This window comes from Sarcophilus harrisii, chromosome X (genome assembly GCF_902635505.1).
Source record: "Sarcophilus harrisii chromosome X, mSarHar1.11, whole genome shotgun sequence".
Lineage (NCBI taxonomy): Eukaryota > Metazoa > Chordata > Mammalia > Dasyuromorphia > Dasyuridae > Sarcophilus > Sarcophilus harrisii.
In genome coordinates this window covers 9,801,007-9,817,575 of record NC_045432.1, presented here as the reverse complement: position 1 = coordinate 9,817,575, position 16,569 = coordinate 9,801,007, and the positions used below count along the sequence as shown (strand labels likewise).

General features: G+C 43.2%; 1 protein-coding gene across 1 annotated transcript in view; it reads right to left on the bottom strand.

The window, feature by feature from the left end:
- Window positions 1-16,569, bottom strand: part of LOC111721579 (vascular endothelial growth factor receptor kdr-like) — a 181,784-nt gene that overhangs the window by 21,553 nt on the left and 143,662 nt on the right. Inside the window, exons 20-24 of the mRNA XM_031944963.1 lie at window positions 13,301-13,389; window positions 12,128-12,293; window positions 6,661-6,758; window positions 5,941-6,063; window positions 5,471-5,582 (exon numbers count right to left, since the gene is read on the bottom strand). Coding sequence (XP_031800823.1) covers window positions 5,471-5,582; window positions 5,941-6,063; window positions 6,661-6,758; window positions 12,128-12,293; window positions 13,301-13,389 — 588 coding nt within the window. The remainder of the gene's footprint in view (window positions 1-5,470; window positions 5,583-5,940; window positions 6,064-6,660; window positions 6,759-12,127; window positions 12,294-13,300; window positions 13,390-16,569) is intronic.

Genomic DNA, 16,569 nt, shown 5'->3' with positions numbered 1-16,569 from the left:
ATGGCTTAGGAAAAGCTGGAGAAAGCATGCCCATGGGCGGTTGTGGTGCCTTTCATTGCCCCAAAGGGCATAGCCTGGGAGCTCCAAAAAAGAGGGGGGAAGTCTTGGGTGCCAAACCTCAGTATTCTAGAATCTGAGCAGAGCTACTCCAAAAAAGGAAGGTCCCAGAGAGAGGATGGAGACCAACTTGAATAGTTGAGAAAACACTTCACTCAAACTCAGGGACCTGAGGTGAAGTCCGGGCTTTGCTAATTACTAGCTGGGTGGTTTTATGATACTCATTTTTTCATTCCCAGCCTTCCTTCCCTTCCCTATCAAGTGACAGGTTGACTCAGTCAAAGGCCTACAAAGGCCCTGCCATCTCCAGAACCAGACTCCGATAGATGCTATAAGTGTCTTCCCCTCCCTGGGCCTCAGTTTTCTCCTCTGTGAAAGAATGGGGTTTGACTCGGTGGCTTCTGGGGGCTCTTTTAGCTCATTCTGTAATACTGTGACTCCCCTACCCCTTAGCTCCCTCTACATCAAGGGAGTATCTCAGTACTGGACAGCAGGACCTGGCACCTGGACCACATGTATAGAGGTTAGCGATGAGGCTATCTTCTCCTGGCAGCATGCTCTGGTCCCAACCTGGGTCCTGGGGAATTTAGCTTTTGCAACTTCACAGGCCAAATCTGTGGACCCCTCCCAAGAGTTTATTCTTTTCTTTAAATTGCTATGTTAAGACCTAATGTGCCCAGTCAAGAGAAGCCAAACTTCTTCCCATGAGACAATTCCCACGGGGATTTTTTTGGAACATGAGAGAGGAGGTGGGCAAATAGTGCCAATAAGAGGAGCAGGGCAAATGGGTAGTCCCCATGCAGCAGGAGGCTGCATCCCTTGGCCAGCCCTGAGTTTTATTGCTTGTCTGTAAGGGGAGTGCTTCAGAAGATGGCAGTGGGTGTGGAGACGGGCATCTGGAGAGAGCAGTGCTAGTTGCTGTGTCCCGGACCGGTGGGAAGGGACATGAAAGTATAATCAGAGTAGCTCCTACAACTCCAGTGTCTATTTTTCTTGTCACAATGAGATAGGGAGTAGGAAAATGATTATTCCCATTTTACAGAGGGAGAAGCAACTAAGACTCTTAGTCAAAATCAATCCCTGATCTCAAGCTGGAAGGAGCCCCAGGGAGGTCATCCAGTCCAACTCCCTTAGATTACAGAAGGGGAACCTGAGACCCAAGTGGGGAAGAGACTATTCCAAGGTCACAGGGAGAAATCTAGACCCAGAGCTGGAAGAGATCTCAGAGGTCATCAAGTGGAATCCCTTCAGGTTACAGAGGGGAAACTGAGTCCGAGGGAAATTCCGTTTTTTGTCCATGGTCACACAGGTGGTGAAGTGAGACTTGAAGCCACATAGGACTTCATGGCCCGTGCTTTATTTGGTACCACACAAATACAGTGTCTAGAATAAGGGACAACTACTATTCTCTGCCCTGCTTGTACCTATTGTCTTCACTTTTTCAGGGTCACATTTTCAGAAAAACAATGAGAAGGTGGAGGATCGGGTGGGAGTATATACAAAGGCATGGAGATGGGAGAGGAAGGATGTAATGGAGAACACATGGAAAGTAGTAAGGAGCAGAGGTGGGATTTGAAGCCAGGACCTCTTGTCTCTGAATCCAACACTGCTTCCCGCTCCCTCTGCCTTCAGGCTTCTTCAGCTAACAGAATCCATTTCTGAAATCTTGGTTCTCCACAGGAGACACAGAGGTGTAATGCCAGAGAGCAGAAGGTACCCCGCATGTTGGTTTCCTTTTTGATTCTAGGCAGGCCTTATTTGACTGAAGGCTAAATTGTGTGACTGGCTTTCAACAGAAATCTTTTCTTCTGGGTCTTAAATGCCCTTTATCTCCCAGACAAGACTTAGAGACAAACAGTTCTGGACGAGAGCCAAAACACCCCCTGTAGGGAAGACAAACATCTTTCCATGCTCTTGCTTCACAATGATCTATAAAGCTTTGAATCCATCCCCCTGGATACCCAGGGACATCAACCTCTAATCAAATATTTGCTGCCTATTTTGTTTGTTTCCAAAGTGGGATGCCCGGCATCCCTGCGTGAAAGCCCTGCCTTGGCCACAGATACAGGGTTATGGATTCAGAGTCCCAAGAGGACGTTCAGAGCAAATGGGTCTAGTTGCATTGTGCTCCAAGGGCCTCACATTCCCAGTCTCGTGGGGCTTTGCCTCTTCCCATATAGTCTCTGCTCTGGTTCCAGCCCCTCATCCCCTCTTGCCTGGAATATTGCATCAAGCTCTCTTTGGGTGTTCCTGTTTCAGGCTTTCCCCCACTCCAATCCATCCTCCTCTCAGAGGGCCAAAATGAAACTTTTAAAATGCAGATCAAATTCTCCTTTTCTTCTGTTCGAGATCCTTGCTGTTGTGCTTTGAATAACATGAAATTGAATTTTTAAAAACTCCTTGGCCTGCCATGTCATGTCCTCTGGGCTCTGGCTCTCACCTGCCTTTGTGGGTTTTGCTCACACTACCGATCTTTGTCCAGTCAGCCTGTCCTAGTAGTGGTTCCCTTGAGGCCTAGAAGGAATTCCTCTGCCTTTACTTCTTCCAAAGACCAACTCAGTGACATGTCCTCCACAGGGACTTTCCTGAAACCCTGGTCCCCACAGTTAGCTCATCAGTACTCTCTCTCTCTCTCTCAAACATATTTGGGATTAAGCCCAGTCACCTTGTCACCAACTTGGGTCTAGGTTTGATTAACAAGTGAGTGCATGGGACTAAAAGTACATGGGTCATAGGTACAGTGAATGGGATGTTAGACTCTGGGCCAGGAAAACCTGGGTTCAAATTCTGCCTTAGATACTTACTAGCCATGGGGACCATGGTTTCCAACTCTTCAGCTACAAAATTAAGGGGTTAGATTCTCTGGTCTATGAGGTCTCCTCCACTTCCAAATCTATAGTCCTTTCTGCTTTGTACCCAGTACAAAGGTACTTTTGAAACATTTACAGTGATTCAAATTGTTGCCCTTTCTCCTCTGCAAAAGGAGAGGTGGCCAGGGACACTAGTGATCCTCCCTTCTTTCTAGGATATCAGAAACCCCCCCCCATTTCCTGGTTCTCTCTTCTCTCTCTGACTGCTGTTTCCTTTGCTAGATCCTCATCCTGGGCCCTCTTCTCTTCTGTTTATGTGTGCAGCTCAATCAGCTTCAGATTTGTTGATGACTTTAGCTTAAAAAGGTCAAGGTCTCCCATCTCCAACTGTCCTGATCTACATCTGGCCACTGGGCCCGGGTGACTCTGGAGGGGAAAGTGAGGCAGGCGACCTTGCACACATCTCACCCACTTAAATCCAATTCACTTTCATGTCACGTCATCACCTCCCTGTTTCCACGGTCCTCTTCAAGAAGGAAGGACAGGCCATAACTATGCGTGCTACATCACTTCATCTCATCAGCTCCCATAGATTCAGTTATCATCTCTATGCCAATGACTCTCACATCAACTTATCTAACCTTAACCTGGAGTCATGCACCTCCAAATGCCCATTAAACACGATAAGATGGATGTCCCACGGACACCTCAAAGTCAACGTGTCCAAAACTGAGCTCAATGTCTCTCCCCCCTGTGGTGGTTTTATCAAATTTGCCCGGTTGGTTGATGCCTATCTCTCTGCCTGGCTCCAAGAGATCTTGCAGCTTTGTCCTTGGCCTCTGCCTCTGCTTTCTTCAGCCTCCAGCCAGCTCCGACTCGTGGCTTCTCAATCTCTGTGGCGAGTAGTCTTTTCTTCCAGGGTGCTCTGTCTCAGAGCCCTGTTGATGTTCTGGAGAAATTCTCCTTGCTCCAAGAGCTTCCTTCATTTATGTGATCTCTCAAAGGTTAACTCCGCCTTCTCAAGGCAGGGATTATAGGTTATCTCCCAGAGTGCTCTCTGGTCCTGAGGGAGGTGTGAATTCAGCTCTCATACCAGCCCTGAACTCTCATGTGAACTCCATTGAGTACTTAGATACTTGAGCTCTCTAAAGGTGTGAACACAAGCACTGTTCAATCAGTTCCACCTAATACCTTGTTTCAAGTTCTGGCCCAAAATCAGATCAAATCAACTCCAATGTCTTCACACTTTGTAAAAGATTCCAACACCCCCCAGCCCCTCCTCTCCTCCTAATTTCTGTAGAAGGTGCCACCATCTTTCCGGTCTCTGAGGCCCATAGGCATCCATGTGGACTCCTCACCAGAGCCAAGCCCTGTAGATTTCACCTTTGGAGCATCTCTCTAGTCTAGCCCCTTCTCTCTTCTGACACTGCCCTGACCCTGGTGTGGCCCTCATCACCTCACCCCTAGACTATTGTAATTGCTGTGGGGGGGTCTTCCTGCCTCACGCCTTTTGTTCCCTCTAGCCATCCCCCAGGCCTGGAATGCACTCCCTTTTCTGCTCTAACTCCTAACCTCCCTGGCCTCCCTTAAGTTCCAACTAAAAGCCCGCCTCTTACAGGAAGCCTTCCCTAGACCTCTTGGTTCCAGGGCCCTCTCACTGGTCATTATTTTCTATTGCTCTCGCTCGAGTTCGTTTAGGCGTTGTCTTCCCCCCTGGATTATGATTGCCTTGAAAGCAAGGACTCTCTTTGTGTCCCCAGTGCTCAACACAGTGCCTGACCCAGAGTAGGAGCCTAAAAGTCAGATGCTTATTGACGTGTTCAAATAGATTAGCTTTTTAACAAGTAGGACCTCGAAACTAGGGCAATTGAAATTTTGAGGCTGATTGATATGATTGGGGTGAACAGAATTCACCACACCTGAAGTTCTAGAATGGAGCCAAAGCTCCAGAGGAATGGATTGTCTTGGCTTCTGCTCTGAGGGTTGGCTCTGCAAAGGCTATTACAGCCAAATGACTCATCAGCAGAGGACCAGCTGTTCTTTCAAAGGCCTTATTCTGGAACTCGGTCTGTCTCGGGAGAGAGAAATTTTGGGACAAATGATGGTAAAGACAGTGAACCTGCCATCAGATATGCTACATCTGGGGCTTCTGAATAATCCAAAAGTCCTATGGAGTTTTAGTAAAGCCCTAATTTCTTCCTCTGCTCAAAAATGAGCTTCCCCCTAAAAATAACACTAGCTAACTTTTACAAAGCTCTTTAAGGCATTAAACATGTTAATTTCATTTGATCTTCACAACAATCCTGGGAGGTTGGTACCACTATTATCCCCATTTTATAGATGAGGGGACTGAAGCAGACAGACAGTGGTGAAGTTTCTTGCACAGAGTTACATAGCTAGTAAGGATCTGAGACTGGATTTCAACTCTTGTCTTCCTGACCTAGATCTAGCCCTCTATCTACTGGGCCACTGAACTGCTTTCAAGAGCCCCTGCTTCAGCCCCCTGACATCTGCACCGTCTGATTGCTTTTGGATCTTGAGGTGATTGGTCTTGTCTGGGATCAGCTGGGCCAGGAGAGGAATTGTGGCTGAAGGATGCTTACCCAAGGAGAATATCTCCCACAGCAGGACTCCAAATGACCACACGTCACTCTGGGTAGTGTAAATCTTGTCAAAAATAGCTTCAGGGGCCATCCACTTGAGAGGAAGCCGGGCCTGGAAAACCCAAACAGGAGAGAGACAAAACAGGAGAGAAGAAAAGAAAAGAAGAGAGAGAGACAGAGACAGAAAGAGACACAGAGAGTGAAAAACACAGAAAGGGAGACAGAGAAACAGAGACAGAGAAAAAGAGAGAGAGACAGAGACAGACAGACACAGAGACACACAGAGAGAGAGAGAGAGAGAGAGAGAGAGAGAGAGAGAGAGAGACAGAGAGACAGAGAGACAGAGAGAGGAGAGAGAGAGAGAGAGACAGAGAAGCCATTAGAATGCTTCATAGCCTCCCAAGGTATGTAAAAGCCAAGCTTTGAGGGCAGGGGCATCAGGCTAGCTGGCTGATAGGTGGCACACTTACATCTCCTTTCCGGACATAGTCAGGGTCCTTGTAGATGTCTCTAGCCAGGCCAAAGTCACAGATCTTTACCACATTGTTGTCAGTCAGAAGGATGTTCCGAGCAGCCAGGTCCCGGTGAATGCACTGAGGAAAGGGAAGGGGTGGGTGGGTGAGGGGTGAAAGGGTGCTTAAAGGGCTAAGGCCCTGCCAGGAGAAGAGTTCATGAAGCTCTCAGAGATGAGAGAGGCACATGCTGGGGAAACAGGGAAAGGGCATTATCTGGGAACCTGCCCAAAACAACGTAAAAGGAGTTGGAGACTAAGGGCAAATGAGGACCAATTTTGTTGGTTCTGTCTGAAACGGGCTAAGGGAAGCACAGCTATGGAGTTGACATAAGAACAGCAATACCCGCTGGCTTCTGATTACATGATAGTGGCCAAGTGCTCCAAGGGGCAAGAACTATTGCTTAAGAGGCATCCCAAGGAGGGAATGACTCTACTTCATATCCTCAGGGTATGGTCAGTACAATCATTTGTCGATTCATTTAGTAAGCATTTATTAAGCACCTACAGGCCCTGTGCTTGCCTATATGGGGTTGACAACTATTTTTTTAGCTAGAGGGCTAGATGGGGATTCTCCAACTACCAGGGAGCATGGAAGGGACCTCACATCAAAGGTCTATGTTACCGAAACTCCCAGATCAAGGGAGCAAGAATGTTAATGAGGAGGACAAGTGCTCACTTTTCGGGAAGCAAGGAACTCCATGCCCTTGGCCACTTGATAGCTGTAGCAGATCAGATCCTCGAGGGTCAGAGATCGTTTAGACAGATCTTCAGAATCTAGGGGAGAGCAGAGGCCCAGTGAGAAGGACAAAGGCTGGAAAGGCATCCTAGCAAGCCAACCTCATTCACCTGGATGGCTAAAAAGAAAGACAGCTAGAGAGGAGAAACAGGAGAGGGCTAGCAGCACTGATTCCCCTGAGAATTTAACTTAGTGTGGAGAGTGCACAATGGTATTTTCTCCATTCTCACAGATAGCCAACTGTTATCCGTTTGATAATACCCACTGAGTGCTTTGGGGATAAGAATTCACTGTTTGATAAAAACTGCTGGGAAAATTGGAAATTAGTATGGCAGATATTAGGCATTGACCCACACTTAACACCGTACACCAAGATAAGGTCAAAATGGGTTCATGATCTGGGCATAAAGAATGAAATTATAAATAAATTAGAAGAACAGAGGCTAGCAAAGTTTACCTCTCAGACCTGTGCAGGAGGCAGGAATTTGTGACCAAAGAAGAACTAGGGATCATTATTGACCACAAAATAGAAAATCTGGATTATATCAAATTAAAAAGCTTTTGTACAAACAAAACTAATGCAGACAAGATTAGAAGGGAAGCAATAAACTAGGGAAACATCTTTAAAATTAAAGGTTCTGATAAAGGCCTCATTTCTCAAATACACAGAGAATAGACTCTAATTTGTAAGAAATCAAGCCATTCTCCAATTGATAAATGGTCAAAGGATATGAACAGACAATTTTCAAATGATGAAATTAAAACTATTATTACTCATATGAAAGAGTGTTCCAAATCACTATTGATCAGAGAAATGCAAATTAAGACAACTCTGAGATACCCACTACACACCTGTCAGACTGGCTAGAATGACAGGGAAAGATAATGCGGAATGTTGGAGGGGATGTGGGGAAACTGGGACACTGATGCATTGTTGGTGGAACTGTGAACACATCCAGCCATTCTGGAGAGCAATTTGGAACTATGCTCAAAAAATTATCAAACTGGGCATACCCTTTGACCCAGAAGTGCTCCTACTAGCCTTATATCCTAAAGAGATACTAAAGAAGGGAAAGGGACCTGTATGTGCCAAAATGTTTGTGGCAGCCCTGTTTGTAGTGGCAAAAAACTGGAAACTGAGTGGATGCCCATCAATGGGAGAATGGTTGAGTAAACTGGTATATGAATGTTCTGTAAGAAATGACTAACAGAATGATTTCAGAAAGGCCTGGAGAGCCCGACAGGAACTGTTGCTGAGGGAAATGAGAAGAACCAGGAGATCACGGCAACAACAAGACTATATGATGATCAATTCTGATGGACGTGGCTCTCTTCAACAATGAATCAATTCAGACCAGTTCCAATTGTTCAGTGATGAAGAGAGCCATCTATCTACATTCAGAGAGAGGACTATAGGAACTGAGTGTGGTTCACAACCTAGCATTTGCACTCTTTCTGTTGCTTGCTTGCATTTTTGTTTTCCTTCTCAGGTTTTTTTTTCTTTCCACATCTGATTTTTCTTGTGCAGCAAGATAAATATATAAATGTGTATACATATATTGGATATAACAAACATTTTAACATGAATTGGAATACCTGTCATCTAGGGGAGGGGGTGGGAAGAGGGAGGGGAAATTTTGGAACAGAAAGTTTTGCAGGAGTCAGTGTTGAAAAATTACCCATGCATCTGTTTTGTAAATAAAAAGCTATAATAAAAAATAAAATAAAATGGGGCTAATAAAAAAAGATAATACCCACTGGGTGTCAGGGAAGATCTCTGACTGCAGTCTGTGAGGTGTATTTTCTGATTCCAGGGCATAAGACCATCTGGTAATAGGGCATGAGGCAAAGTATTTTCAAATACAGCTCCCATGTAAATAGTTTGCTTTTTTTTTAATGTACACAAAGTTCAAATCAAACTTGACACAAATTCCCTCCAAGTGCCAGTGAACAGTGATTATCTAACATCCTATGGCCCAATGAGGTCGGATTTGGTTTGGCTCCTAGGCAGGAATGGCCCACAGTGAGCCTAGGATGAGGACACCTATGACATGCTCCTTCCTACATTTCAATATTAAATGGGGAAACTCCCAATTCAAAACTTTTTTTTTTTTACTGGAAGTTAAAAGTGCCATAATATCAGTAATGTTTCTTATTCATTTTTAGAAGTATAAATAATAAGCTGGCTTCCCCAGAAAGTCAGACTTCTGAAACCTAGCTTCTTAAACTGGGTCAAGACCCATATAGGGTCTCATAAGTGAATTCAGGGTCATGAAATTATGATTTATTATCACTGTTTGATTTGTAGACCTATTTTATATACCTATATACCCAGAGTTACATAAACATTTCTCAGGCAACAAGGGGACATAAGTAGGAAAAAAAATTAAGAAACCCTGTCCTAGACAAATAACTATATAGTTAAACAAATTTGTACAAAGCTAAGACAACATGAGAGCTAGCATATTGAAGAAAAATTGAAATAACTCAAGCTCCAATTAGGGAAAAGAATTTGGAACTTTCAACACTTGAAATTGACTTAAGGTTTTTTAAAAATGTGATCTGATTTTTATAGATCCTTTTATGATCTATAACCAGTGTGATTAGAAAATTCACTGAAGCCACCTAAAGAGATAGTTAATAAAAAAAAAGAGACAGTTTATGAAGGGAAAATCCATAACAGCCCAAATCCCAGGAAATATGATCTGCCATACTTATCATTGTGATTAGTGGTGGAGAGAAGTGACTATATTTAAATTGCTATTTGTACAAAGCAAACACAGTAAAGATAATGAAACTCCAAGCCAAAATCTTGAAAGTGTACATTCAGAACACATTGGCAAGAGAGTTTTCTTAAAAAGAAATCGATGCTTTTAATAAGTAAAACCGAACGTTTCAAAAACTATGCTTTTAACGTCAAAAGGGGCTTGCTTATATCATATATGTTTGCTTACAGAATTGGTAAGTGTGGAGAAACCTCATTTGAAATAGTGTCATCAACAACTGCCGAAGTGGTCGAAATGATGTCTGGTGACTCGCTTGCAAAGTAATTTCAGTGCTTCAAAGTGATTTGGAATGGTTCGACATATAGATGGGAAGAATCTCTCGTAGGCAATCAATTAATTGAGAAATGAAAACCTTTCTACTCTGTGTCAGAAGTGGATGAAACAACAGGGGTAGTTAAAAATGCTCATTTGATTACCTACATATGGGATATTTTTGAAATTCCTCTTGAGGGTTTGTTACTTTGATAAGGGCAATGACATGTCAAGCAAAAATGTCTATATTAAATGGGGTTTTTTAATGAAAATGCAATTATGGGAAACCTGTACCAAACTCTGCAATGAGTAAGCTCAATTGATTTTGGGATGGATGAAATACAGCTTAATAAATAGTACTAGAACCTTAGAACATGGAATGTCAGAGCTAGACATAAAGAGCCTGTAAACCTCCCAAGTGAATGAGGCTAGAGGAAGAAGCCCTTCTAGTTAATCAGCCACCACTAGCTCAACTTCCCATGTCTCTCCTCAAGCCTTGAAATGAAGGTTGAGTAAAATTCATCTGGAAGAACAAAGGGTCAAGAATTTCAAGGGAACTAATGGAAAAAAATCAAATGAAGGTGGCCCAGCTGTGCCAGAACTAAAACTATGGTATAAAGCGGCAGTCACCAAAACCATTTGGTAGTGGCTAAGAAATAGACTAGTTGATCAGTGGAATAGGTTAGGTTCACAGGACAAAATAGTCAATAACTAAAGCAATCTAGTGTTTGACAAACCCAAAGACCCCAATTTTGGGGATAAGAATTCACTGTTTGACAAAAACTGCTGGGAAAATTGGGAATTAATATGGCAGAAACTAGGCATTGACCCACACTTAACACCGAACACTAAGATAAGATCAAAATGGGTTCATGATTTAGACATAAAGAATGAGATTATAAATAAATTAGAAGAACATAGAATAGTTTACTTCTCAGACTTGTGGAGGAGGAAGGAATTTGTGGCCAAAGAAGAATTAGGGATCATTATTGATCACAAATTAGAAAATTTTGATCATATCAAGTTAAAAAGTCTTTGTACAAATAAAACTAATATAGACAGGATTAGAAGGGAAGCAATAAACTGGGAAAACATTTTTACATGCAGAGGCTCTGATAAAGGCCTCATTTCCCAAATATATAGAGAATTGACTCTAATTTACAAGAAATCAAACCATTCTCCAATTGATTTTCAAAGAATATGAACAGACAATTCTCAGATGAAGAAATTGAAACTATTTCTAGCCATATTGAAAAGATGCTCCAAGTCATTATTAATCAGAGAAATGCAAATTAAGACAACTCTGAGATATCACTACACACCTGTCAGATTGGCTAGAATGACAGGCAAAGGTAATGTGGAATCTTGGAGGGGATGTGGGGAAACTGGGACACTGATGCCTTGTTGGTGGAGTTGTGAACATATCCAGCCATTCTGGAGAGCAATTTGGAACTATACTCAAAAAGTTGTTAAACTGTGCATACCCTTTGATCCAGCAGTGTTTCTCCTGGGCTTATATCCCAAAGAGATGTTAAAGGAGGCAAAGGAACCCACAAGTGGAAAAAATGTTGGTGGCAGCCCTTTTTGCAGTGGCAAGAAACTGGAAACTGAGTGGATGCCCATCACTTGGAGAATGGCTAAATAAGTTCTGGTATATGAATGTTATGGAATATTATTGTTCTGTAGGAAACGACCAGCAGGATGAATACAGAGAGGCTTGGAAAGACCTATATGAACTGATGCTAAGTGAAAAGAACAGAACCAGGAGATCATTATACACTTCAGCAACGATACGATACAATGATCAATTCTGATGGATGTGGCTCTCTTCGACAATGAGAGGCTCCAAATCAATTCTAATTGATCAGTAATGAAGAGCCAGCCACACCCAGGGAAAGAACACTGGGAAATGAGTGTGGACCACAACATGGCATTTGCACTCTTTCCATTGTTCGCTTGCATTTTTGTTTTTCTTCCCAGGTTATTTTTACCTTCGTTCCAAATCCGATTTTTCTTCTGTAGGAAGACAACTGTATAAATATGGATACATATATTGTATTTAACATATACTTTAACATGTTTAACATGTATGGGACTGCTTGCCATCTAGGGGAGGGGGTGGAGGGAAGGAGGGGAAAAGTTGGAACAGAAGTTTTTGCAAGGGTCAGTGTTGAAAAGTTACCCATGCATATGTTTTGTCAATAAAAAGCTATAATAATAAAACATATACACACATATATCAACGTGGTGTATATAATACAAAGAGAAAAAAAAGAAATGAAGGTTGAAGAGGAATAAGGGGCCATGTCATTAACAAAGCACATCAATTTCTCATAGCTAGCTGTTGGGGGGCTCTCGAGTAGACTCACCTTCCTCTTCCTCCTCTGAGTCGCTGTAGGTCTTGTCTTCAATGAAACCAGAGCTGGCAGAACTGCCGGTGCTAGCTACGCTCTCCAATCGCCGCTTAGTGAGCTCTGTGAGGTCACAATCAGAATCCTCTGCTTTCTTCTCACCTTGTTCCGAAGTATCTTGGGTCTGAGAGTTAATTCCTCACAATTAGTCTCTGGTTGGGAAAAACCCCTAGGCCTGGACATGGGAAGAAACCACCTAATCCAGAAGGTGATTAGGTGTTTGGGGCTTGGAGCTATTGTTACATTTCCCCCCTTTCAAAACTAAAATCACCAGAAGGTTTTATGTACCTCATCATAGTGTCTTGAAGGGGGGGAGGATCAATGGCCTTGCCAGATTCTACTATGTTAAAATAGCTTCAAGTAAATATGCTCAGTCAGTCAATCTAAGTTATGTATGAAGAGGCACCAGATGATGAATTCTTTGCTCCATGAAACAAGGAACCTGCCCTCTGTAGAGTGGGAAAGGGTGATGCCTCCATTCTAGGACATCTGTACATTTTGGCTAAATGTTCGATTCATATCTAATGACTAAAGAGTGGAAATATCAGTGGAAGAACCAAATCATAGCAATCTTGACATTCTCACTAGGGGGATGGGGCTACCCATGTGTTGAGAGGAAGGAGTAGCCCCAAATGGTGGGGGGGGGAGAGGAAGGGAGAGTGATAATAAGGGAAGAAAGAAAAAAGTTTGAGGAAGAGAGAGAGGGGCGATGAAAGGACTCTGGTGTTAAGGACTGGTACAGAAGGTGGGGGGTGGGAAACCCATGGCTTTTCTTTGGTTCTACTCACAATGTTAATGTAGGCCCAAATGGATGCAGTGCTAAGAACTGGGCCTTCCCCTTAGTGGAGCAGATTTTTATTTGTGTTCAAATTCCACAGAAAATCCTGTCCTCACCAGGACCCCTTGTTTAGCCCTTCCTAAGCAGTAATTCAACTCATTCTGAAAGCCCTCCCATGAGGCGATTCTTCTTGCATGGGACATCCATTCCAAACTTGAGACATTAGTCATTTTCCCATCAGAGCATCATTTCCCTCAGGGGCTCTTCCATAGGGCTGCCTTTATCTGACACCACTCATTTCCTGATCACTACCTCTTTGGGGCTGAGAACAGAACTGCAGGTGGGTGACCTACCTTGTAGGCAATGAAGTCTCCTCTCTTGCCTCGAAGGAAGTTGGACAGGTTTCCATATTTGCAGAATTCCACAATGACCATCAGAGGACCTGCGGAGGGTTACACACAGTTGGTCAGCAACTCTCGTTGTCCTCCCCTTGCCTCTTGGCCCTGCACCTGGTGCACTTACACCTCAATCGATGATTTCAAAGGGTCGCCGGATGATTGAGATATGGATTTTGACTATCCTGGAACAATAGCTGGCTGACTAATGAATAAAGAGCAGGAAGATTGCCCTCCTGAGTCTCTCTTTGGCCTCCAAGGCCTTAACCTTGGCAAATCTGAGACCCAGTTACATGATTCTCTGCCGTCTGTGTCCCCCAACAGGCAATATATTTTTGGTTGAAGTCATGCTGCAAGAAGAGCTAGATCTTGCCAGCACACTGGCAAATGCTACTGAATAGTAGTAGGCACCCTAGGGAGTAGATTTCACTGCTACAAAGATGTGCCAGTTTCCCTGTTTCAAAAAACAAACCTATGCCTGTAGCTTCCTTCCCAGCAGCCTCTGGACCTGGGCCTGAATTTCTGCTCTACTGCTTATTACCATAGAACCTTTCTACGGTAATAAGTTCCTTCTTCTTCCATGGGCCTCAGTTTCCTCATCTGAAAAATGTGGAAGTTGAACTAGATGACTTTTGAAGTTCTTTCCCGTTTCCAGTCCATGACCTATGACCTAATCTATGACCTGTAACAATCTATGGATTCCAAATGAATGGATTTATATCCTAGAAGCACAAATCTAAGCGAAGGGACTTCAGAGCTCACTTAGTCCACATGTACTCCCATCCTGGGACATCTAGAAGCAGAGAGCTCATTTGAAGTTTGCCCAAGACTACACAGCTAGTGGGTATTAGGATTCTTTGCTCTGGGGACTTCTACAACTGTGATGGTCCATTGTGGCAAGGAGCTGACTCTGGCTTTGTCCAGACAGACTGGTGGGGCACAAATTCTGCCGGGTCCTACTGATAGCGAGACGCTTGAAGTGGGTGATAGCTGGTGTCTGCTGCTTAAAGTCTAGCCCAGCCAGGGGAACGGAGGCTAGTGACCAGAAGGTCCGGCACACATAGAGAAGGGGTCAGGGCAGGGTGGGAGCAAGGGGGACAGGGATCACAACTGCCCGAGAAATAGACAAAATGCCATCAAGTCCTCGCGTCGTGTGGTCTCTCTCAAAATGAACAATCCCAAAGTCTGACTTTGCAATTGTGTGTGTGGGAGAGTGTATATGTGAATGTGTGTGTGTTTATGTGTGTGTGGTGTGTATATGTACATGTGGAGATTGTAGCAAAATGATCAGTTACCTCGTACTGTTCTTGTGGAAAAGATGGATTTGGAATGTATGGCTGTATGGCTAGACTCAATGCCAGTGTAGCAGGAGTTCTCTAGTGGGGTGCCCAGGGACTTGAGGTTGGCCCTGTGCTAGTTAATATTTTTACTAATGACTTGAGTAAAGGCCTAGATGATGTGTTTGTCATACTTATAGAAGACATGGAGATGGGAGGAAGAGCTAACTCAGATGATGACAGTCAAGATCTCAATGGACTAGAGCACAAGTTCTTATTGGGGTCTGTGACTTGTTTTTAAAAAAAAAAATTGAATAACTGAACTTCAACATAACTTATATTTTATAATTTATTTAAATGAACTTAGATAATATAAAAGTATATAATGTAAATATAGAAGTGATATATTTAAATTATATTTGAATTTAAATCACAATTTATAATTCTGCGTAGGGGTAGGTAGGTGATGCTGCAGTGGATAAGAACATTGGGATTGAAGTCAGGAAGGCCTGAGTTCAAATGACCTCAGACACCCAGGAAAATTCCCTTAACCCTGCTTGCCTCAGTTTCCTCATCTGTAAAATGAGTTGGAGAAAGAAATGAGAAACTGCTCCAGTATCTTTGTTAAGAAAACCACAAGTGGGATCACAAAGAGTTAGATGTAACAAAAATAATTCTGTATATTTTATTTTCTGCATTTAAAAACATATTTCTGAGAAGGATTCCCTATGCTTCACCAGCCTGACTGCCAAAGGGGTCCAGGATACAAAAAAGATTCAGGACCTTTGGGGTACAGCTTTGGGTTGAATCTATGAAGAGCTAATTCAATGAAAATAAAAGTAAAGTTTTACAGTTGGGTTTAAAAAATCAATGTCACAAGGATATGTAGGGGAGATCTACTTAGATAGCAGTTTGACAATCTGGCTGTTTTGTGGAATCTATGTTCAACAGTTAGAGGTGACTAGTGGCACAATGGAAAAAGCTCTAAACCCCAAGTTCTGAGTGGCTTCAGATACTTCCTAGCTGTGTGATCCTACGCAAAGCAAAACCTCAGTCTCCTTAATCTGTAAGATGGGGATCATAATATCACTGATCTCCCACCAGGGTTCTTGGGAGGATCATGAAACAGATCACATCTGAAAAGTGTTCTGGGACCCTTAGAGCAATACATAAATGCAGGTTGTTATTATTATTATTATTAAGGCACTGTAAATGTTTCTAATCATTCTATAGACAATTGATCTTAGATGTGGTGAACAGACAACTAAGCATAGAGTCAGGAAGATTTGAGTTTAAATTCACCCAAGATTCAACTAAAATTCTAGCTATGTGACCCTGTGACTCAATCTGTGCTTGTCTCAGTTTTTTCTACTATAAAACGGAGGTTATAATTGCAGCCACCTCCCAGGCTTGTTGTGAGGATCAACTGAAATGTTTGCAAAGAGCTTTGCAAGCCCTGAAGTATTGTACACCTAGCTTTGGTGCTGTGAATAAAAATAATAAGATTATGAGTCAGCCAGAAGATATAGCAGCTGAAAACATTCATATGACCTTGGGCTGCATAAAGAGAATCATCTATCCGTGTTCCTAGAACAAAAAGCTGTTAGTCCCACTGTCCTGTGTCCTAGTCCGACCTTACTATATACTGTGTTCAGTTCTGTGTGTAAAATATCAGGAGAGGCTATTGCTTAGTACCCAGGGCACCCAGAAGAGGGCACAAAGTTTAGTGAAGGGGCCCGAGTCCCCGTCAATTGAAGGAGATGGGCCTGCTCAGTCTGGAATGAGATAAGGGTTAGGGGAGACAGGATTGCTGCCTTCAAAGATCTGAAAGGCTTTCATGGGAAAGAGGGGCAGAAACTAGGGAAATACTGAAGTAAATTTAGGCCTGGTGTTCAGAAAACCCTCCTCCCAATAGGAGGATCCCTAGGTGAACTGGGCTGCCTGGGAGGC